Source organism: Sturnus vulgaris, chromosome 8 (assembly GCF_052056855.1).
Source record: "Sturnus vulgaris isolate bStuVul1 chromosome 8, bStuVul1.hap1, whole genome shotgun sequence".
Taxonomy (NCBI): Eukaryota; Metazoa; Chordata; class Aves; order Passeriformes; family Sturnidae; genus Sturnus; species Sturnus vulgaris.
This window is the reverse complement of record NC_142250.1, coordinates 1,675,778-1,699,909: the sequence shown is the minus strand read 5'-3', so window position 1 is coordinate 1,699,909 and position 24,132 is coordinate 1,675,778. Positions and strand designations below refer to the sequence as shown.

Here is a 24,132-nt window from a genome sequence, read left to right as displayed (position 1 = left end):
AAACATGATTTTCCCTCAAAGACAAGCTGCTTTATCAAAGAATAAAGACAAAGAGGAGTGTCTAACAGACTTTTACTGTCTAATAAAATTCAGTTCAGTCCTGTTATCTGTAGCACAGGTTAATGAAGTGCTCTGTTAAAGTCCCCGATTTCCATTCTTGGACCAGCTGTTTCTCTTGAAGTTTCCTTGCCTGCTGTTTCCGAACCTGGAGAACCCTCGTCCTGCCTCCTGGGGAAATTCCTCCAGCTCGGGCAACTCACTGGCCACGGCCAGCTGCCAGCGCCGCGTGTCCCTCCACCGCTCCTGAAACAAGAGCCATGGAACCAGGCTTTATGTGACGGCTCCACATCCATCACAGAAAGGCACCTGCAGCATCAGAACCAACACTGAACGAAAAGGCTTTGCTCCCAGACAAACCCCACCCCTGCCAAAACAAACCATTAGATCCCCCCTGGCAGACACGCACAGTCCTGTGGCAAAGGATAAACAAGCACAAGGGACAAGAGTGAAGTCGACAGAAAACTGGTGAACTCTCAAATACACCTGAGAGGCCAAAAAACCTAGAATTTTGTTTAATGAAATCAGGTAATATCATGGGAATGAGAAGAGGCATGCAGGGTATTTTCTAACGACTCTGCTGTGTTCTTTCTAATCACTCTGTTGCCTATGCAAAATCTTTATTAAACCACAACCTCCCAAACCACCTCACACTCAATCTTACACAGCAGTTGTTTTTCAAATCACCAGGTTTTAAAGCCAGCTCTGGCTACACAAACATACCTGTATATTACTCAGTTCATCCATAGGGATATCAAAGCACACGCCCTAACAAAACAAAAAAAGAAAAGGCACAAATTTACAAGAAAAGAATAAATAACCAATATTTATTATTACCAATAACCAATACCACTACATAGATATGTCTGATGCTTTTTTTTTAAGGAGGCCATCCCTGCATTATCATTTAGGAGTAATGTCTCTAATAAGTCTTTTAAAGCACTCAACTAATATCAACTAATATTTTTTTTCCAATAGCATAGGCATAAACAGCATACTCAGGATGGTTGCCATTTTGAGAGAAATGAGACTGAAGTACTAACATTCTGTTCTTCAGAACTCCAGCCTCAATCCCTGCACAAACTGGCTACATGTGAACACACACAAAGCCCCAGATCCCTTCACTCCCAAGGCTGAGCCATCTTACCATCTTCCCCTTGAGGAAACGTATTGCAGACACTTTGTTATCGATCTCCTCCCCAAGCTGCTCCTTCAGCCCCCGCCAGGCATAGCCCATGGTGTGCATCTCTACTGAACATTTCAACACCATGGTCACAAGGCCCTGTAGGAAACAGGGAAAAATCTTTAACAAGGCTAAATTTGTACTGCTAGAAAACATTTTAAAAAAACCCCCAAACTGATACAAGAACCACAGTTCAATCACACGGTATGTCCAAAATTGTGTTACCACACAATGACCTGGGCCACATTCCTCCCTAAATGCATTAAAAAAAAAAAAAGAAGTGCTGTAGTTTTCTCCAGCCAAGATCTCTTTGAGATCAGGCAATGCCATGCTATATGTGCAACATGACAAATGTAGAAGATTCCTGGTAAGGGGGGAAACTACAATAGCATGAACCAATCTATTTGCTTGTAAAATGTCATTAAACTCTCTTAAGAGCATCAAAGTCTGCCATCACTTCAGTCTCTGGAGAAATTCTTTCAATTTTCATCACAACAAAATTTACTGATTTCAAGTTTCTCCTGGGAAGAGCCGATTTCAGCTAAGGAACAAGCAACACAGCAGAAGCCTGGGGGTAACAGCTATTGAGAAACCCGGGAAAAAGCCTGGGAAGGAGATGCCACACACAGGGCCTGGACACAAGCAATTCATGCATCCATCCTTGCTACCAGGGGTGCATCATTACTTACAGCTGTGGAGTTGAGCAGGGAGCGCTGCTGGATGTGAGCTGCCCCAGAAATGTGTGCCAGGGCTGCAGCCAGGGCAGCCACAGCCCCCTTCTCATCTATCAGCTCTTCAGCTGATTTCCTGAAGTAGTCTACTGCAGAGGGAGGAACGGCCTCCAGCAACCTACACAGTTACAAGATGGGTTTAAAGAGATAAGAAAAGGCCATTGTGCAGTGCAGCCATGTTTAAGGCATACCCTAAATTGGTTATTTCTGAAAAAGGCAGAGGGGCAAGAAGATAGGACACTAAGAACAGCTACTTCTGTAATGCTATTTCTGGTACAACAGCTCCCCTCATCATTTTTCAGTACACAGTGAACCCAACACCATGCCCATCATCTGCTTTATGCTGGTCAAATCCTTGCTAATTACAATCATCTGCTTCAAAGCAATTTCCACCACAGGGGCAGCAAATCTAAACAGAGCTGCATGGAATAAAAGCCCACAACCCTCGGAAATAATAAAATGAAACACAAGCCAGGGCTAAAACACCCTCACTACTGCAGAGTAACTCCTCATTATACCAAGTATTGCTTTTGGCACACTGCTTCCAACCACATCGTCTGAGCAGACAAAATCAGTTTCCCCTCATGACAGTAATTCCCTCTTCTGTCACTCATTTCTGATTTTATAAACAAAGGTTAATTTTTTGCAAAAACTTAGAGAACATTATGTTCTAGGAAAAGGTCTACGTTCAGTACACAGAGATTTACTGATACCATCTTATGTTGTCTATACACAAAGCAGCTGACTGCAACACAGGCAAAGCAATGCTCACACGCAGGCCTGATCCTTTAAAACTTTGCATTGACCTCTAAGCATCTAGAGCAACAACATCTCTAAACCTCTTTTAAGAACAGATAAATAAACTTACTTTTTGGCATCACTACTTGAAGCTTTAATTACATCCATAGCAGAGGGAACGCCTACACGCTTAAAGGTAATACCCTGAAATCAAGAAAACAAATTAAAGGTATTTTCAGCAGTCTACAATTCAATCCTGTCTAAATCACACTACTGAGATCTCTACTTACAGTTTGCATGATCAACATACTCTTTACTAAATCAATTCTAAAGCTAAAGTAAAGCTTTTAAGTTCCCAGCTTTGTTAATCTGGAGCTACTTTACTCCAATGTACATGCAGACTGTGATGCAAGGCACGGTCTGCCTCGTGCATTCCTGTGCCTGCTGACATGCAGGGAGGATTGCCAGCATGGGAAAACTCAAGAACAGAAACATTTACAAACACCGAATATCAGCACTTTAGGCCTACTGGTCTATGGGACTGGAAAGTCCCATTCTGGACTCAGCAATCCAAGTGTAAGAATGGCAGGGTCCTTTTAGGAGCTGATGCATTTCCTGAAGCAGAGCTCTGGGGTACAACTCACCGCTTTGTGCTCCACTTGTTTCAGAAGATCTTCCTCTCTTCTCTGAAACAAACAAATGCAGACGCCGGTGCGGCCAGCTCGACCCGTGCGGCCAGAACGATGGATGTAGGAATCAACATCCTTCCCAAATTCACATCAACACAGAAAACCTTCTGTTATTTAAACTGCTGACATTTCACATTAAACACAAGCTAAATTCAAACTCAGAAGCCTAAGGAGTGACACATTATGTGTTTATACCCAAACCTGTAAATACACATAAACCACTCAGGTTTGTATGTGCTCCCCACCACCCAAAGTATGCTGCTCAGTTTTAACCAACACTGCTGACAGACATCTTAATTTTTTTAAATAAAAAGCCCCACTGGAGTTTTGAAATATGAAAAAGGCAGCAGAAATATTTTAGAATGTTTATGAAACAACATTCAGAAAGAATTCAGAAAAGTTGCACAATGTCAAGACCCATCTTATGGGTTTCCAGAGTAAACAAAACCCAAGACTTTAATCAAAGCTCAAACTGTAAAATATATGAAATTTTAGGCCTGGCATTTACAAAAAATTTACTTAATTTGTGAATTGGAACAGAACATACTTCTGATGAAACAGAGAACCCACGATTCTGGCTCAAAAAAAAAAAAAGTTAGTACAATTTAGTTTCCTCTAATAACTTACTCTTGGTGGTGAGCACTGTATAACAAGGTCAACCTCAGGAATATCCAAACCACGGGCAGCTACATTTGTTGCAATCAGCACTTCAAACACACCATTTCTGAAGCCTTTTAATGTAATTTCTCTCTGTTTCTGTGGAATGTCACCATGCAAGGACTGGGCATCCTGTCAGTGCAACAAGCCATTAATATGACATTAAATGGGAGTCTAGGCTGCAGCATTTAAAGATTAACTGCAAACCCCAAAACAATGTGCAGAGCAACAGAAAATAATGACATAGCTGATACTAAAGGAATATAAAGCATCCTACTTTGTTTCATCTTCCTCTGGGATTTACTGGCCAAGAGGCAGAAATTATTGCTGCAAGTTTTTAATGTGGATGGTATATGAGATTTCTCTAATACTAGGCACACCATGTATTCCCACCACTGCTCACTCTCCATAAATCAGCATTTAATATCAAATAGGATTTTCTCTGAAAAATATGCAGCACTTTTCCTCACATTCAGAAAAAGAGCAGTAATTCAAGCAAGCACAGAAGACCTGCTCAGTAGATCACCTGTGTTCCAAAAAAACTCTTGGCAAACCTCCCAAGGGCTACAAGACATTTCATTCTCCCATATTAGTTGGATTTTCCTCAATGACTGTTCGAAGACCAAATGCCATTAAGAGATGGGAATCCAAAAAGCACACTAATATAAGATGGGACATGTCCAGTAGCCTAACTTCTGTTTCTTACAATTATTATCTCCTGGTTATTCAGAATAGGCTGTGTATTTCCTATTGATCTGTGTCCTGCACTATTTTAAAGTCAAAGGAATAAATTCATAATCCCTGGTCAAGAGGATATTTTACCTTCAAAGTTCCATTTTTACAAACAGCTTTCACAAGTCTTAAAACCACCCAGAGAAACAATTTTCTCCACACAGTTGCAGCCTATTTCAGGACATTCAACCCCTGGCTGTCCCAGCCACTGCTCCCTGCTCAGCCCTGGTACCTGTTTGAGAGAAGCATTCATAGCCAACTCATTTGCCTCCCTTTTGGTCTCACAAAAGACAATGGTCCGCCCACGGCTGCCACTGTAGACCTGAATGATGTCCCCAAGAACTCCTGCTCGCTGAGATGAGCGACACTGTATAGCCAAGTGCTGTTTGGGAAAGAAACAAGAAACTTATGGTGAACCTAAGCCACACACAGGACAGATAAAATGAACAAAAAAAAAAAAAGCAGTTTAATTTTTTTAAGCTTGCAAATGACAGCTCCCCACATGAAAGCTTTGCCTACAAAAACTATGTGAAAAGCCATTCCATACCCCCATTTATAAAGTCAATGCATAACCCATTTGATCAAGGCCACTTGCTCTGAGGACCTGCACTGCTCTACAGCAGAATAACTCACTTCCACAGTTGTGGCTGTCCTTTGAGTCTTCTTTCCAATCAGGTCAATCTGTTCATACTCATCTCTCATGTATTTTTTTGCTACATCATAAACCCATCGTGGACAAGTTGCAGAAAACAGCAGGGTCTGTGGGTTGTTCTCAGAGCCTGGAAGGAAAGGCCATCAACTTCAGACATCTCAACAGACCATGACACTTGAGAACTGATAAAAAAGCAAGAGCTGCTCTCACACTGACAGCTTTCTATGTGCACTAAGTCTGTACAAAGTGTGAATAAACACTTGCAGCCATCAGCTTTTTGTGGCTTTCCAAGCCACAGTGATTGCTCTTAGTAATCGCTGAGATTTCTATTCCAAGTAATTCAAGCCTTTCCAAAAATTATGGCATTAGTGAAATGTGGCAAGGAGTTAAAATAACATTAAAATAACATCCTTCTGCACCGTACCTGGTACCTGACAGCTTTGCTAAACACCCACTACATCAGAAAAGAGCAAACACGCCCTAGCTGTCAGCTCTGTGTGGTGACAAGTGTACAGACAGACCATAACCCTAACCCTCTGCTCGTCACCTCTGTCAGGATGAGGAACACTAGGGCTTAGGGAGTTGAGTTTGCTGCTTTTTTCCCTTTTTTTCGTTCATTCCAGAGATGCCACTCCAGCACTTCAGCCTTCTGTCACCTCTCTTTGAACTTTTTCCAATTCTACCTTGCCCTTTTCTAGCATCACACAAAGAATTTAAGAGGTGCACCAGGAATTCTTAAAGTAGCATAACTGTGTTCTCTGCATTGTCCCCTATTCCTCTCCTGAGGTCTGAATTCACCTTTCTTATAGGAGGATCCCAAGATTTCTTCCACTTGTTCAGCAAAGCCCATGTCTAACATATGATCCACTTCATCCAAAACCACATGCTTCACGTGGGACAGCTCCAGCTTGCTGTTCTGAATGTGGTCTTTGATCCGACCAGGAGTCCCCACTAGAATATCGATGCCACTTTTAAGGAGATCAACTGGAAGACAAAGAAACAAAGACAGTGTCAGACTGCTAAGAGGCAGCATGACAGAAAGTTAGCAGTACACAGCAATACTTCTTATTTTAGAAGCAAAAAGCTGCTGCCCTTTAACTTCAGAATAAAGCACAACATCCAAAGGTAACAGACACAGGAGTTAATTGCAGTCCTAGTTGCTCTGTCAGGAGTATCAGCCAAACCTCACTAAAGTTACAGGGAAATACACCAAGTTCCCAAGCAACAGTCAGCTGACATTAGAAACGTTCAGAGCTTTACTACATGAGAACATTTCAGTTTTCCAGCTCAACTTTGTCACAGCTATCTCTGGAGACACACAGAGCCACAAGTACATACATAGTTCTCCCCTTTCTGTGGACTGTCACCTAGTCCTGGTCTATGCCCACGCAAAAACACAATAAAGAAGAAATTAAGAGGACTAGACACTTCACAGAACTACAACTATTCTTTTCCATAAAGATTTATTGGAACTCAATTCAACCCAGGCGGTGTGCTTCCTTTGAAACCCACACCATTTGAGTTCCTGACTGAACTCAAAGTCTGAGGGGGCAAAAAGCCTATTTTTACTTATGGAGTGCATTTGGAGAAAGTCAGCTCCAATCCATTAGTCATTCCTTAGCAGTTACTTACGCTGTTCTTTATATGGAGTTCCTCCATAAAAACAAGCAATTGACAGCTTCTTTGTGAAATTCTTGAAGTCTTTGGCTACCTGAATGGCCAATTCTCTGGTTGGAACAAGAACCAGCACCTGAAGGGAGAGAAAAACATACAAAAATGCAGCTGTGCTTGGGAGAAGGTGAAGGAGAAAAGAGTTTACTTCATTTCAAACACCTTGCATTCCCATCTTTATTCAACACTTGTTGCATAGTGCCCACAGCTTCCCACTATCCCAGCAATATTAACATTCCCTGCCTCCTGGAGCCTGCACAAGGAGCCTCAGAGCCAGCAAGAGGGAACAAGGCAAAGTGCTACAAGATAAACGAGAACAGAACAGTAATTTTCTTTCTTGTGTTAAAAGTCAGATAAAAGACACTTCAACAACATTAACGAGGACAAGGAAGATGCAGCTCAGCATTCAAGGGTAGGAACAGTCACTAAATCTGGTGTAGTAAGATTTTAAAAGATACATAGCGTGATGTACTCCAGCCACACATCCTTCCTTTCTCCACCAACCTGCCTTCCTCCAGAATCTACTCTATCCCAAAAAATTTTATTAGAGAATGAACCAATAAAACAAAGAGTTGAATTAATTTCTTAAAATCTTTCAGCCAGTAAGATTTTCAAATTTACATCGCTTTTACAGTTAATAAAACAAAAAGATTAAGCAGGCAACAAATCTGCTGACTATATACAGTTCTGCAGTCTAATGGTACATATACACTGCACTGCGTGGGATCAGGCATCTAATCACTGGCATCTGGTTACCAATTTCCTCTCTGGTAAACACCTCTTGTATCTCTTGAGACAGACATGAGAGGGAGGAAAATAAACACAAAAGCCTTCAGTTATCACCAATTTACAGGAAAAAACAAGCTCAGCGAACGGAGTCAAGTCCAGGGACTCAAACATCACCTCAGAAGAGGCAGAGGAGTGAATGCTACGTGCCCAAATGTCTAGGAGTTCCCTAGACACTGCTGCAGTGCCCTGTTTGCCAAACACAGTCACAGGGGACCCCAAACACAAAACGTGTCCTCACTGTGATGCTACAAAACTCTGTCACGCTCTATCTCCTGACCTGAACAAAGTATTCAGCATTACAAAAACCTGTAAAGGACAAAGAAGTCCCCAACGAAAAACCCCACAGCAACAGTGTAAAATCACTTTCAAAACCTGCCATGCTCTTAAGGTTTTGGTGTAAACACTTCAGTGTAAATTACTTTTGGTGCACGGCCTCTTCTCCCATCCTGTGAGACACTCTGAAGTTTTTCAATCAGTGGAAGAGCAAAGGAAAGGGTTTTCCCAGTTCCTGTTCGAGCTTGAGCAATTAAGTCTTTGCCATCGTATATGGGCTGGAAAGTCTTCACTTGCACAGGGAACAGGTATTTCACACCTCGAGCTGCAAGATAATTGAAAGAGGTTTCACTAAAAGGTGAACTAACAATTAGAAGCCTTCATCTATAAATTGCCCAGATATGAAGGGCACACCACCTCAAATCCTGTACACAACAGAAATTGCAACTTAGAAGAAAACCATGTATCTTTGTGTTTTATTCCTACCCACGGGGTGAGTGTTGAGTATCCATGATGAAATACAGTCTTCTTTGTCACGTACAGTTTAACACAACAGGAGAGAAAGGAAAAAAACCCAGTGTGTTTTTTCTGATACAGCTCAAGATTTGTGGTAGCTGGGTTTTGAAGGCAAGAAGGTGATGGAATTTGTTTCAAAACATTCTAAGACTTCAAAGAGATTTTGCACAGTGGAAGTGAAACGACCCATCCAAAAGAAACTTCAGAGCAAGGAAAACACAAAGCAGCAGGGAGAAAATTTTCTGACGAACAAGAATTGCACATCTACCCAACACAGGGGACAAGAACCCTGCAGCAATTGCTTCCTCAACAAAACTAATCACAAAGAGATATGAAAATGCCCCAAACTATGAGAATAACCGCAGACAATCTGTTCACACAAGGCAAACAGTTTTCATATACAAAACTCCATTAGGTTTGTCTAAGAAGCAATATTGTAGACGGCAGACATAGAACAGAAGTAAACATACTCAAAATAATTATATAAAGAGTGATGCTAACGAGAAATGTGTCTCTAGAACGTGTATCTAGGAATAACCACTCTGTGAAGAATAATCTCGTCCTAAGGCATCTGAAACGGAAAACTTTTGTACTAACAACAGCAGATTCTCTGAATCCACAGTGACTGGTTATGTCATTCTTACCATACAAATGTAATACAATTTAGGACTACCTACCCTTGGCTTATGCAGGTAACAGAGCCCAATTCTGACCAAACATTTACAGAAATGTCTTTTAACACATGAACTAACCTGTGAGAAGTTTGATTGTGTTTTGTGAGAGAGGAAAATTAGAGAAAGCGCCTTCTTTTGCTTCTTCTGTCAGCTCCTAATAGGATAAAAAAAAAAAAACAAAAAAGACTAAGTAGCCTTCCAAGGTGAGCACAGAACATACCCTACACAGTCACTCAATAAAAGCCACACATTTGCTTTACAACCACAATTTAACCAGACATTTCCTTCCCATTAAATGAAAAAGAAAATCCTTGTGATGTAGGCACTTGTACATACATGATTGATAAGTCAGGAAATGGAAACTATTTGTTAAAAATCTTAAGAGTCCACCAAAACCATGAGAGAACTGTTTTTCACAACAAAACATATCTGGTGTCACAACTCACTGTGCAAAGCAGAATTTTCCCTCTGGAAGACTCCTATGTGGTACACCATACAACGAGCTTTGAACTTTACACGAGTAAATACTTAAAACACAAAATTTGGCTTTTACTTCAGAGATCCAGTAGGTCACATCATTACACCTGATGTACAAAAGGCACTCTCTTGATTCATATTCCCACTTTAGACACAAAACTACTGACAGAAATGCCTACACAGGGCCTCCTTGCACATTTGTGTGAGAACTGGGAATTAATGAGCATACCCGTGGCTTTCCATCACAGAACACTTTGCCAAGACTTCCTCAAAGGTGCTGCCACCAGTGAAAGCGCCATCACAGCACAAAGCACGGCACATTTCTGGCACGGTGGCTGCCTGAGCAGCAGGGAGAAACCCTTGTGCTGCGGGACACAGACAAGCTGTGACACGAAGAGCAGCACATATGGAAACCGCTCCCCTAGCCAGCCGCCCTCCCTGCAGGAATTCATGGGAGGGGGAAGCACGTGGAGAGCAGCTCCCACGTGTTGGTGCCGGGCGGGAAGGAGCGGGATGAGAGGCGGGATGCCCGGCATTCCCCACGCCCAGGACCAAGCGCATCCAAGGCAGACAGCGGCAAAAAGCGCCTACGACAGATGCCTCGTGCTCCCACACTGTTTCGCAGCTCAAGTCTCCACACAGCGTACTATTAATCCCGCTAATTAGTAGCGGAACGTTAATTAACCAAGACTTCGCTAGCAGAGCATCCCTACCTCGGCATCGCTGTCCTGCTCTCCGGCAGCCGGGGATGTCACGCTTCCGCTCACAGCGGAGGATGATTTCACCACGTGCTGGGACACGTCGCTCTCTCCTACCAAACCATTGCTCTTCTCCTTGTCTTTTTTCGTCTTCTTGGCCACGGGGGGCTCCAAGTCGCCATCCCCCAGCCCGCTCTCCTCGGGCTGCGCCTGCTCGGCCTCGGCCTTACCGCGCCGCTTCGCCTTTACCTGCCGCTTCACCTTCATCTCCGGCGTCTCCTCCTGCAGCGGGAAAGCCGGGGTCACACGGAGGAAGGGAAAGCCGCGGTCACACGGAGGGAACCCCTCCCCGCCCAGGTTGAAGCCCCCCAAGCCCGTATAAAATGGCCGCACCCGCGGCCGCACGTGGCGCTCGCACCTTGACCTTCCTCCGGCGGCCGCGCCGCAGCGACTCGGCGGCGGCCGGTGCCTGGGGCTCGGCGGGGCTGTGCTCGGGCTCGGCGGTGGGCATGGCTGTCGGCTGCTCCCCGCGCAGCTGCTCGGCGGCCGCGCTGCTACCACCAGCGCCGGGGCCGGTCTCGGTGCGGCGGCCCCAGGAGACGCGCCCCGCCCCGGCGCGCAGGAAGTGAGGCGGGCGGGCCGGCCCCGCCGCCAGCAGCAGCAGCGGGCCCGCCCCGGCTCCGCACAGCCCGCACAGCCACCGCCCGCCGCCGCTCGCCGGCACCGCCGCCGCTGCCGCCGCCCGCGCCGCGGGGAGCCCGAGCCGCGCCGCCCGAGCCCAGCCGGCCCCCATGCAGATGCAGCCGCCGCGCCCGCGCCGCCCCAGCCCGCCCCTTCCGCCGCAACGCCCCCCGAGCCTGCCGTCAGCTCCTCCGCCGCCGTGAGCTCCTCACGGAGCTGTCACCGTCCGCTACACTCCTGCCACGGACCTCCCCTCGTTCCCCGGTGTGCGACAAGCGACACGCTCGAGTGTTGAGTGCCGAGCTGCGCAAGCCCGGCTGCTCGGCGGTGCCGGACAAGTGTAGCACCGCCGCTACATCTGTGCACGGTTGTGCTGCATTTGTGGAGCTCGGGCTTCCGGCGCCATCACTGATGCGAGGAAATTCTGAGCTAGGAATTTCCCTAGGCTACAAATTTTCAGGGCTAGGAATGTGCCCAGCACAGCCCGTCTATCAGGATTTTCCATGCAATTAAAGTAATCCCAGCTAACTTCTCCACATGCTCAGGAGAAGGGTCTTGACCTCCTAGGTAGGCATAGCTGTGATTTTTAGTTCCAATACTAAAACATAGTTCACCCATAGGCTACGTGGACCTTGAGTATTTTGGCAACCCAACAACGTATACAGACATACCTCAAAATACTGATTTACTTCATCCTTAAAGCTTGTCAGCTCCAGGATGTCCTTGAGTAAGGGCTGCTGCCCGTTCCACTGATCAGGCTTGAAAATACACCAAGATCTTACATTGAAGAGCATCCTTACCTGTGATAATCTCGACATATTGCACATTTTGCAACACACTCATGGGGTTATGGGTCTCCCTCAGGGGGCTTCTTCCCTTCGTGCTTTGAAAACTGCCTTTCCCATCCTCATTTTATAAAGAGTCACAATTTGGGACAGAAACTAAAAACTAGTAAGTTTTAGGGAAAAGAGAAAATTCATCATTACAAATCCACAAAATAAAAACCAATCGGGTTTTTCTTTCAAGGGCTCCTGCTGCCACGCTCCCTAGTCTGGCACCTTCCCACATCTCCACCTGCAAAATACTGCTTCAACATACGTGACAACAAAATATGAAGTTGTAAAATAATATTTAATTTTATCAGAAAATGTACAGGTTTGAGCAGCAATTCAGATCTATGTATTATACAGTGAACCAGGCTACAGTTTTGAACGCAACAGACATATTATGGAAAGATTCAAAGAGCAATATGAGAAACAAAAGAAACAATTCTTTTTTTTTCTTGCAGATTTTTTGGGTTTTTTTATTTTGCACTCTTTTTTAAAATGAACAGAACCTTGTTTATGAGCAAAGTAGTACTGACAAAAAAAAATATCTTAATGAAGTATTTTCCCCAATGGTACAAACACACAGAAACAGCCTAGTGTAATGTAATATAAAATACTTCAGTCCCGTTTTTTCTCACTTCTGGATTGTTGAAGTTAATGTTCAAACGCTCTGCTGAAACTTCGTTTCTGGCCTCTGCTCCTGAATCTGTTCCTCCCAGAGCCACCACGCCGACCGTTCCTGGAGCTGGAGAAGCTTCGGCCGTTTCCTCCACCACTGCCTCCTCCTCCTCCTCCTCCTCCTCCTCCTCCTCGTATGGATTCTACCAACTCGGGCAACTCAGTGGCCACACACAAACGCCAATGTTTTGAATCTTCCCACCTTGCCTATTGGAATGAAGTCAGACATAGAACGTTAAATGCTAGGAATACAAACACAGGGTATGTACTAATTATTAAATCTGCTCAACTGAAAAGGTAAAATATGAGATTCAAGCTTCTAACTGAAGGGATCAATAATTTTGGTGTGGTAATGCTAATGGCTACCAAGCAAAAATCTGAATTCACTTTACTGTGGAGAGAATTCAGGATGAAAACAGGAGGTGGGGAATAGAGAAAAGGGGAATAAAGCTTGCTGCCTACAAAGATGAATCCAGCACCACTTTTCTCAGTGCAAAAGTTTCAAGTTACAGACTTCTGGTCACAGGGGAATGCCTTAAAAAAGAAACACTGTGAGCTTGTTCTGTTCTTCAATTCCTTCCAAGCCATCCCTTTTGCCACTAGGAAAGGCAGGATAAAGTAATGTTTTGAGTCTAACCCAGTCCAGCCAGTTTCATCTTCAGCCTGCTGTACCCAGAATTTGCAATGAACGTACCTCTATTTCTTTTTGGTCTGCCACAGGAACATCAAAGCACACGCCCTAAAAAGAAAGAGTAAATTTTAATGCATACAAGGTAAGCTTTTTAAATGACTGCAACTAAAAACAACAAAGCCCAAAAATCTACACCTGAGAGGCAGGCACTATCAGAACTGACTGTCCTAAGAAATGCTTTTCTGTTTGGTCATTTAGGCAGAGTTAAACACACTTCATACATTGTACCTGTTCTGCTATCCCCATAGCCATGCATTATCCTACCTCCTGAGCATGTCAGCACGGCCCTAAGCACTAAAAAAACAGAGGCCCACCATCAACAGTGCCTGGAATAGAGAAAAAGACCAAATAGCTCCCCTGACAATTGCTAAGAAAAGGCTGCCACCAGAAAATCACAGTATCAAAGAAACAAAACCTTACCATTTTTCCCTTGAGGAAGCACATTCTGTTCACCTTCCGATCAATATCATCACCCAACACTTCTCGCAGCCTTCGCCGGGCATAGCTCATGTTGTTTATTTCTTCAGAGCAGCGAAGTATCATTGTAACAAATCCCTACAAAAGAAAGGGGCCAGAGGAATGGGCTTCAGCACAGACATCAGACAGGAGAAACGTACCAATTTACAGTTTATTCATTAAATCTTCAAGTAGGTACTGTTACAGGGCATCAAGTATCTTTACAGCCGCTATTTTGTTGCTTTTAAGAAAATCAGAGCAGTTCCCAGTGGCTTAAGTATAGTTGTCAAACAAAATGGTCAGGAGACAAATAATTCTCTATTCAGACAACACAGAGGTGTGTTGTTCCCCTCCAGGGTCAAGGCAAGCATTAAGCCATACCCCCTCCCTTACCACATCCGAGTTCAGCAGTGAGCGCTGTTCAATGGAAGTAGCCCCCGAAATATGGGCCAGAGCTGCAGCCAGAGCATTAACTGGTCCCTTTTCTTGTATTAGCAACTGAGCAGATTCTCTGAAATACTCAATAGCAGTCTGAGGAACAGAATCCAGGCACCTAAGTAGTTAAAACAAACAAAAAAAAAATTAACAACTTATACACCAGTTAGCTCTGGAATAGAAAAAAAGAAAAAAACAGTAGTCCAAGATTTCAACAGTGCTCAGAAAGTTCAAAGAGGCAGTAAAAAATAATTCAAACAGCCCTTCTGAACTAGGAAGGAAGGAAGATGCAACAGGGCTAGAGTCCCCAAACACACCTCATGGCATCTTTGCTGGAAGCCTTTATAATGTCTGTTGCAGTAGGAACACCAACACGCTTGAATGTAATGCCCTGAAATTTAAAAGGCACAAGACAAATAAAAATTGCACATCATAAGTAATTTAGTTCTAAAGAAGCAGTATTGAACTCCAACACAACAAGCATTCGAGTCTGTAATTTTTCTTCTTATTTTCACCTTTTAATTTCCAATTTTTCCCAGTGAAAATTGTAAGGTTAAGCATACAGGAAAATGAGTAACACTTAGAAGGTGTTTATGTATCAGATCAATTGAAATGATTCAGTGACCTTAGACTGAAAACAGAAAACATTTTAGTACATTTCTGGGGAAAACAGTCCTACAAATTCTAAATTACTAGTTTTAGTGTGATAGATTTGGACTTAAGTACAAATCACAGAGCCTTAGTCTAAATGTAACACTGCTTTCTGTGCCAGGAATAAACCATCTCATCACAATCACACACCTAATTGTCGAGGAAACTCGACATATGGAACACTGCACAAAGTGCAAAAATGCAAGTAACAGCTCTCAGGAAAGCTGCACGTGTGCACATCACTGATCAGATGATAGCCAGGGTGAACACTACACTGAAATACTGAGAGTTTTTTCTCATTTCCACAAGGACAACCTCACTGGCATTTGCTGAAAAAAGTGTGGGCATTAAAATGTGCAGTGTTCTCCCTGCTCCACAGTAACTGACACTGCACCCTCCCTCCTCAAGGTACCCAAACCTCCTCTGGGTGCTTTATAAACTGCATTCTGTAACTGAACAGAGTCTTGCCATTAGAAGAAAACTGTACTTTACCGCTTTTTGTTCCACGTGTCTCAGCTGATACTCTTCCTTTCGCTGATAAAAGCAGATACAGATCCCAGTGCGCCCAGCTCGACCTGTGCGCCCAGAACGATGGATGTAGGACTCCACATCCTTCAGAAACAGAGATTAACAGAGCCTTAGGGGTTACCCAACATCACACTTAAGTCTGAACAATGCACAGTAACTGCATCATAGAGTTTAATTAGAAAACATTGTTTCTCTAATATCGACTAAATATGCTTTTCCATAACTATCTAAAAATCATGGCTTGAAAACCAGAGCTATGAGCATGAATCAACTTTTCTCTATGCATCACCACACATTTCGACTGTGTGTACCTCCATAACAATCCCATTCACCCTCCTGCACATCCACTTGAGTGTGGTTACTGCAGCATTAATAGCACATTCACTGAAACACTGCATTGCTTCTTTTAAATCCTCTTCATTTCAGCCACAGCCAATGCTCTCACGGCTGTGGTCCACACCTCACATTCACCCCATTCAAGAGAATCATTCTTCCCTATTGTTCCAGACTTGAAATCAGCACACCCAGATTCAAAGGGAAGGCTTTGAACAGCCTCATAAGAAGACATTTTGAGGAAATAATCTTTAAACATGCTAGGGACTGACACACTCTCAAAAAATCCTCTAAGAAACCACTTCTACATGTCTGGACGTTTCTCTCCCTCAGGCACAATGCTGATGAAGTCTGTGTGGTCAATACCATCAGCTGATAGCTACTACAAGTACACCACTTGAAAACAAGGCTACAGATTATTACAAGACAGCCAACCTTACAGTCTCCTACCTTTGGTGGTGAGCTTTGTACAACCAGGTCAACTTCTGGGATATCTAAACCACGGGCAGCTACGTTGGTTGCAACCAGAACTTTAAATGAACCGTTTCTAAAACCCTTCAGTGTGATCTCTCTTTGCTTCTGAGGAATGTCACCATGCAACGACTGGCAATCCTGGAAAACAGCATTATTTTAGAACCATACCAAAATCCTAAACAATGCTCCATTTTGTGGTCAGTTTTGGATACAACACCTTGGTATTTGATAGGTACTGTAAGGCAAGATACAGAAGAACTGAATTACCCGAGCTTATATTTTATCTGTCTTACAATATGTACTCAGTAATTCTAACTGATTTACCTCAAAGACTTTTAATTTTAACAATGGCAGGAAAACAGAACTGCAATGTGTGTCTCAGCTCTATGTCTAATTACTGTGACATATGAAAACTCTGCCCTAATTTGCCATCCACACCATCTATGCAGCAATGCTTGGCTGTTTCAAAATAGTAATGTACAATTTTTGTTTCGTGTCCACGAGAAAGAGTAAAATCCTATCTGGCCACATACAAAAGCACTTTGAAACTCTGTCTTTAAAACTTACTCAGCATATGTCTGGTATCAACATAAGGTTGATACATCTCTGACAGGTTTTGTTACTTAGTACACATGATAAAATACCTGTTTGATTGAAGCATTCATAGCCAGCTCATTTGCCTCCTTTTTGGTCTCACAGAAGACAATGGTCCTCCCCTGGCTGCCACTGTAGACCTGAATGACATCTCCAATAACTGCAGCTCTCTGAGACCAGTGACACTCTATTGCCAAATGCTACAGAAAAAAAACCCAGCGATTAGTTTACATAAAGTTAAGATTCTTTCAAAATACATTTGGAACTGTTAAATACAGAAATAGTGAAGAGTTATACAGTGCCCTGATGGGGAAACTGGAACACGATCCTGGAATGCACAAAATCCACAAGGCTCTTATGCCCACCACAATTACTCTAATATTTAGCAAAATAATTACAGTAAGAGAAAATCAGGCCTCTAGCATTTATGTGTTATATTCCTTGCTATGGTATTTACTGCACAGCAAGCAAAGGCCTACTGAGGTGAGATACTATAGGAAGTTTGAAAAAAAGGTATCTTGTATACAGAATACTGGAAATCAACTGTGATGTCCATGGAGATTTAAAAGCAGCAGGCTGATGTTAATGTGTGCCTTTTCCTTAAACTTGAATAAATTCAGGTATTGCTCTTCTCTGAAAACTCACAAAACTGACAAGTGTCTTGGTTTGCAATACAGGATGTGACCAAAAGTATGTATTCCATCACCATCTGTTGAAACCAGGTGGGGCAGTGATCTTTATTTCCAGAGGGGGTAACCTTCTGTTAATGGGCCATCAGTTAAAACCAGGTGGGGCAGTGATCTTTATCTTTTCCACAACCCATCCTTCCTCCAGGAAGGTATCTTCTGTTAATGGCCATTGAGTCCCCCTGCATGACTGATAAAATTACATCATTCCACTGGGAGATGTTCCACCCAGGGGGAGGAGCCAAGCATTTCCTACCCAGATAAAATCTGTTATTTGGAACATCAGAGCAGCCTTTTCCCACTGGATCCCAGAGGAAAACTGAACCTTTCCATATCATCACTGGACCTTTGGAGGAAAACTGCACCTTCCACAGGAGCACTGCTCCAACAGAACCACATCTGTCACTGCAGGAGGATGCAGCCACCATTTAATGGCACTGCTACCAACCCCTGACTGACTGATGGGGTGTCAGCTTGGATTCTGACTCTGTCATTGTTCTGGGTTTGGGTTTTTTGTATTACTGTACCTTTTATTTTTATTTAAACTGTTATTCCTATTTCCATATCTTTGCCTGAGAGCTCCTCAACTTCAAAATTTTAATAATTTGGAGGGAGAGGGTTTACATGGTCCATTTCAAGAGAGGCTTCTGCCTTTCTTAACAAACACAAATCTTTCAAACCAAGACAACAAGAAAATCCTCCCTCTACCTGTGAAGTGAGAAGACACATCTTAAACCCAAAAACAGCTTGACTAGCTGTAATGTGCCTTATGTTTAGAAAAAAATTCTCAAAATAACTTCCAACATCACTGTGATAATGCACCTTAGGAAGAGATTACCTTCTGTAGCACAAAAGCAAAGGGAAAAAGCCTGAAAACGTTTCACAGGGGATTACTCACTTCCACTGTTGTAGCAGCCTTCTGAGTTCTCTTCCCAATAAGGTCAATCTGTTCATATCTAGATTTCATGTATTTCTTAGCCACATCATACACCCAGTGTGGGCAAGTTGCAGAAAACAGCAGTGTCTGGGGATTGTCTTCAGAATCTTAAAAAAAAAACCAAACAGAACAAGGTTTCACAAACTTCATACATTTCACCTCAAAGATGTACACAAGTTGATTATTCGGGTGATTTAAAATGAGGTTAAATATCAGAACCTAATAGAAGCCAATTGAGCTGTTTTAATTTATGCATTACCAACACTTGGAGTAAAAAAATATTCTAGAAAGTCTAAATAATTTCAAGATAAGGAAAAAATTACTATGGCCAAAAAATCCAGTCTGCTTTCAAGCAGTGAAAAGGGTAAAAAGCTAATTTTTTTTAAATTTAAAGAAGTCCAAGCACAGTTTAAAGATAGGTACCAAAGACAGTTATAGATACTATAACTAGATACTGAACTTCAAGCTTTGCAAAGGTTCTGTGCATGATTCCCACATATCCAGGATATATAATATTCAGTCATTTCCAAACAAAATCACCTTATACCTGCATTTTAGCAAGCCAAATTATTACTAATATTTCCTACTATTTGTTGAAATATTGAGATTACCCTTCTTGTATGCAACTCGTAAAATGTCTTCCACTTGCTCAGCAAATCCCATGTCCAGCATCTGATCAACTTCATCGAGTACCACATGTTTCACCTTGGTAAGGTCCAGCTTGCCATTCTGCAGGTGGTCTTTGATTCGACCAGGAGTCCCAACCAAAATGTCAATGCCACTTCTCATGAGATCAACTGGTAAACAGGGAAGACAAGAGTCAGCAGTGAACTAGGGAGAACTTTCTACAGCAGTAACACATGGTAATAGCAAAACTGCTCTTCCTGAAGGAAAAAAAAAACCAATAACCTTACCTCCCTCCCCTTTCCCTGTGATTTAAAGTAGGAAGGATGAGCTTCTTTTAATATTCTTTAGAAATAGTCAGCTCTTCCTAAATTATCTACTTTAAGTTGAAACTTAAAGAATTTATTTATTTAACTATCCAAGTCACTAAAATCAACCCCTTCCTGAGGTTCTGCAGCAGCAAAAAAAAAAAATCATGCCCAATGTCTCAAGATGTATCACAATGAAGAAGCTCATTCTCATTCCTTGTTTACAACCATCAAGAAAGTAAATTATGTTGTCACAATTTCTTCTGCACTTTACAAATCCTCTATATATGCCTTATCATGGAAAAATACATACCCAGTCACAGCTGAAAAACTAAATGTTTTTAGAGAAAATGGGTTTCCAGATACTGTGTGTATACTCTGTTTCACTTTAATTTAAGGTACAGGAGCAGAGAAGTAACACCAAGAACACAACTGAGAGCCACAGCTGTTTATCTCCATAAGAAGATACATTTTGAACTGCTGATTTTCCCATGAATAGTCTCCAGCTCTTGAACTGTGTGTGTTTGCAAAGACCAACTGCATTTCTTAAATATGGCAGTCAATCAATATTTCAATTATTAGCCCTAAGAGTCACTTACTTTGTCCATTATAGGGAGTTCCTCCATAAAAACAAGCTACTGTCAGCTTCCTTGTGATGTCCTTAAAATCTTTGGCAACCTGATTTGCCAGCTCTCTTGTTGGACAAAGAACTAGAACCTGCATAGAAAAAAGACAAAACAGATGTTTTCTCAGCATGGCTTTTGCCAAGAAACCACTAGAACTCTGATCATTAATTTAGACCCTTTGTAAAATTAAAAAAAAAAAACTGTTTTAACTAATTATCTAAGCAAAGGCTGGAGAAATACACTGCTCAAGTCTCTTGTTACATCATTAATTTCCTTCAACCTATTTAGGACAGGCTAACTTCTTTTTAAACAGGTTAGGAGAGACTTAAATCTTATTTAACTTTAGCTCCTGACAAGCTAGAAGTTTTCTTCTTTATGTGCTTATGCTGTTTGAATACAAGACTGAAGGGCACAAAAGGTTTTTGCACCTGCTCAGTACTGCTTCCCAGCCCTGTGAGAAGGTGTAAGGAAGAGCTACCAGCTGTCTCTCAATTTCCCTGTGGCCCAGGGAAACATGTTCAGCCTACAGAGCTGCTGTGCTAATCCAGATCCCTGTAGAAGCAACCAAGGAACCATCCTCTCCCTCAATATGCAGCCCTCCCTGCAGGCAGGTTAGCAATTTGGAATCCTGGAATCCTTTATAAGGTTATGGCTCCCTTGAAGAAAGCTCTTCCTTCTCCAAAAGGCTCTGCCAAATCTAGAGACAGAGCTCCCAGTCAGCCAAGCAGTGTGATGGGCAGATGCATACAAAACTGCTAGTACTAGTTTTGGAAGGCACTTCAGGTAATCTGTGAGATAGCTGACAAGATAAAACAAATTGACAAAAATTATCAATAAGGACAAGCTCAACTTTGGCCTAAGTTTTTTTGAAGGCACCGTAAGAATTTAGTGAAAAACCACACGTGGTATTCCTCAGCAGAATGAACACAGCTCATAATGAATCTGCATCCTCTGGAGCAAAAGCTTCAACATTTGGTGGTGTTTCTAGTGAAAACTAAGTCTATTTTTAGAACCTCCCACTGTTTACATGTTTTAGAAAGAAACACGTTTGAGTAGACAGCTTTTATCAAGCTGTCAAGTTACAATTAGCAACTGATCTGTTAGCAATTTAGGAGAAAAACAAGCATCCAGTAGCCACTGGCCCTGAACTGGTAACGTGACTGAGCCAATTTAAATAGGAATACGTTGACCACCTGTAGTTTTGGTCTCCCTGTGGCAGAAAAAGGAACTGACAAGTGGATAGAGCTATTGTGCTTTCACCTTCATCAGAGGCTGGCAGGCAGCACAGGATGCAGGCAAAGCCCAGTGAACACAGCTTTCAAATCACCTTTAACGTGGGTTAGCTTACCCCTGCACACACCTGAAGAGCTTCTCCAGCAGCTGCAAAACCTGAATCACTCAGATGTAAAACAAAGCAAAATTCTAGCCAGGCACAGTTACCTTTGGTGGACGGCCTCTTCTTCTTTCCTGTGAATCTCCCTGAAGCTTTTCAATTAAAGGAATAGCAAAGGAGAATGTTTTCCCAGTTCCAGTTCGTGCTTGAGCAATGACATCTTTGCCAGAATACACTGGGTTGAAGGTCTTCACTTGCACAGGGAACAGGTATGTCACTCCTCGAGCTGTGATAATTTCAAAACATTTCCTTAATATGGTCATTTTACAAGTGTTCTTTCATACTCTTCAGGGGAAATTATTCCAAGGACAACTCCCATCAACTCTAAAGTAAGTCAGGACTGTATCATCACCTCCAGATTTATTTGATAAGATGTGACATTTGCAAAGAGTGCCCTGGGACTGTCCATTTTATTCTCCCACTTCACCAGACACAGTGCTAGCTGGGACAGAGGAAGTTATGAGCCTTTATGAAAGACTTTCAGTACTGTGCCTTTATTTATGCAGTACCTCAATTATCTGTATAAATCTCTTCCTTTCAAATAATATGTATCTCAAAACCTCTTCTGTTCTTCTTTTAATTCGTACTAATTCATGTATAAACAAATGTCAAATATACTAAATATAACTGATTTTCCTTTATTCCTACCAAAATAACTTTTAATGGAAAATTTCTCACACATCCTTTTTATTTTTCCCTTGGCTCATGTAATCTAGAATTTTACTGCAAAGGCTGAACTGGACAACAGTGCAAACAGCAAATCTATGTTCAAAGGTGTATTTAGAGCAGGCAACCAATGTCTCCTGCACAGCATCCATACTTGTATAGGCACAAGCAGAGCACATCTCCAAGCTTACTGATCCAGGGTGTTGAGCATAAGAGCATGACAGAGATCACTGACATTCCATGGTCACACCTTACCAAGAAACTTACCTTGAAGAAGCTGGACAGTTTCTTTGGAAATAGAAAAATTGGAGAAAGCACCCTCTTTCTGCTCTCCAGTCAACTCCTGTTAGGTAAACAATAACTCAGGTTAAGATTCCACATGAATATCACATGACTGCCAGTAAATTCAAGGTAATTCAAGTAAATTCAGCATAGCCATGGGTGTCATACTCCTCAGTGACAGTGACACAGCTGCAGCTAAACAGCCTTCTTTGTTTTACCATCATCTTTCAAACTTGGACAAAATTAGCAAAAGTGATCTGTAAGTTAAGGCTGTTTCATATCTAACAGCACAGTAAATGCAAAACCATCAAAATAAAGCTGAAAATTCTTAATTAGAATCATAGAATATCATGAGGGACCCACAAGGATCACCAACTCCTGGTTCTGTACAGGACAACCCCAAAAATCACATACACCTCATGATGCTGAATCATATTAAAGCTCCATCCCAGTGCAACTTGTCTGTCCAGCAAAAGCTACCACGCTGACTTCACCAGACTGCTGAAGTGAGGAAACTGTGATGCACTGATCCAGCACTCCAGGACTTTCATAATTCAAAACTCTTGCAAATTCTCGGCAGGCTAATCAATTCAAGAACTTTAAATCTTGAAAATTTATAGCACTTTCGACTGATTAGGACGGGAGGGGAAGAGAATACAACCCCTTCTAAATGTGGCCGCGTTAGAATGCAGGAATTAAGAACACATCGCTGTAACTAAAAGCAGTCCTTGGCTTTACCTGATCCTGCTCGCTCTCACTCTCGCTCTCACTCGACGTTTCACTTGAACTACTGTGTCGGCTTCTGCGGGAGGATTTGCTGCTCAAGGAGGACAATCGCGATTTCTCCAGGCTTTCCTCTTTCGTGTGACCATTCTGTTTACTGACACTCTTTGATTTCTTGGGTTTCGGGGCATAACGCTCGTCATCCGATTCCTCGCTTTCATCTGTCTGAGTCTTTCCCCTCTGAAACTTGTCCCGGCGTTTAGATTTCTTCTCCTTTTTCTCCTTCTGGCAAGGCACAGAGCAAATGAAAACACACGCTCGTGGATCCAAGCGACACGGAACAGAGAAGAGGGCGCAGAACAGTTAAAGCTTGAGGTGCACGTTCTAGATACTGACGGGGGCGGTGGCTGACACAAGGCAACAGATCCCTGCCGGCCGCCGCCGCTCAGGAGACACGTTACCGACCACGAGACAACCGGGCCTTCCTTTCCGGGGCTCTCCCCCGCTCCGGGCGCCGGGCTAAGCGCTTCCCGGGCTCCCGGCTGGCTCCGGCAAGCCCGGCGCATCCGGCGGGGCCGCCCCGACACGCGGTGAGGCCGCGGCCCGGCCCGCCCGCGCACGTGGCCGCCAGGCCCGGGGCCGCCCCGCGGCCACGCCGCGCTCACCTCGCCCGGCCCGCGCCACCGGCGCTGCGGGTGGCCGCGATCCTAGGCCAGATTCGCCACCAGCGTGCGGGCGCGGCCAGGCCGTACCCGGAGCCCTTCCCTGGTACCTTGTGCCGCCGGCGGCCGCTCTCCGGGACCGCCTCGGTGTCCATCGAGCAGTCGGAGCCCGACTCGGCCCCGCTGCTGCTGCTGCTGCACCGGGTGGCCTCGGGCATCTCCGCTCGCCACCGCCGCTGCTCCGCCACGCCGCGCTCCGCAACAGCCGCGCGCCCGCCTCGCGTCACGCTCCGAGCGGCCGAGGTGCCCCGGAGCCAATGGACGGCGGATGCGGCAGCGT

At 43.4% G+C, this 24,132-nt stretch overlaps 2 protein-coding genes across 2 annotated transcripts; both read right to left on the bottom strand.

The window, feature by feature from the left end:
- Positions 1-55: 55 nt before the first annotated feature.
- LOC106857298 (nucleolar RNA helicase 2-like) lies at positions 56-11,336 on the bottom strand. Its single transcript, XM_014883278.2, has 15 exons — positions 10,956-11,336; positions 10,553-10,819; positions 9,441-9,516; positions 8,319-8,497; positions 7,072-7,189; positions 6,238-6,423; positions 5,421-5,566; positions 5,020-5,169; positions 4,026-4,187; positions 3,354-3,473; positions 2,840-2,913; positions 1,930-2,089; positions 1,205-1,339; positions 781-825; positions 56-303 (listed from the first exon to the last, which is right to left on the bottom strand). Exons 1-15 carry the CDS (start codon positions 11,328-11,330, stop codon positions 136-138), a joined length of 2,361 nt encoding a protein of 786 aa, XP_014738764.2. The 5' UTR covers positions 11,331-11,336; the 3' UTR covers positions 56-135.
- A 994-nt stretch (positions 11,337-12,330) lies between these two features.
- On the bottom strand, positions 12,331-24,126 carry LOC106857338 (nucleolar RNA helicase 2-like). The gene is made up of 15 exons (XM_014883334.2): positions 23,903-24,126; positions 23,146-23,415; positions 22,393-22,468; positions 21,507-21,685; positions 20,040-20,157; positions 19,120-19,305; positions 18,470-18,615; positions 16,936-17,085; positions 16,268-16,429; positions 15,449-15,568; positions 14,623-14,696; positions 14,264-14,423; positions 13,835-13,969; positions 13,418-13,462; positions 12,331-12,930 (listed from the first exon to the last, which is right to left on the bottom strand). The coding sequence occupies exons 1-15, from the start codon at positions 24,008-24,010 to the stop codon at positions 12,700-12,702; spliced, it is 2,160 nt and encodes a 719-aa protein (XP_014738820.2). The 5' UTR covers positions 24,011-24,126; the 3' UTR covers positions 12,331-12,699.
- Positions 24,127-24,132: the final 6 nt, after the last annotated feature.

Bases quoted from the DNA above. Each gene is read 5' to 3' on its own strand.
- LOC106857298 (XM_014883278.2), bottom strand. From the start codon at position 11,330: ATGGGGGCCGGCTGGGCTCGGGCGGCGCGGCTCGGGCTCCCCGCGGCG. The intron at 10,820-10,955 runs GTGCGAGCGCCA...TTCCCGCTGCAG, and splicing joins GCCGCCGGAGGAAGGTCAAG to GAGGAGACGCCGGAGATGAA. The intron at 2,914-3,353 runs GTGAGTTGTACC...TCTTGATTTCAG, and splicing joins AACAAGTGGAGCACAAAGCG to GGTATTACCTTTAAGCGTGT.
- LOC106857338 (XM_014883334.2), bottom strand. From the start codon at position 24,010: ATGCCCGAGGCCACCCGGTGCAGCAGCAGCAGCAGCGGGGCCGAGTCG. The intron at 17,086-18,469 runs GTGAGTAATCCC...TTTTTTCTGTAG, and splicing joins AGGCTGCTACAACAGTGGAA to CATTTGGCAATAGAGTGTCA. The intron at 12,931-13,417 runs GTACGTTCATTG...TCATTCCAATAG, and splicing joins CAGACCAAAAAGAAATAGAG to GCAAGGTGGGAAGATTCAAA.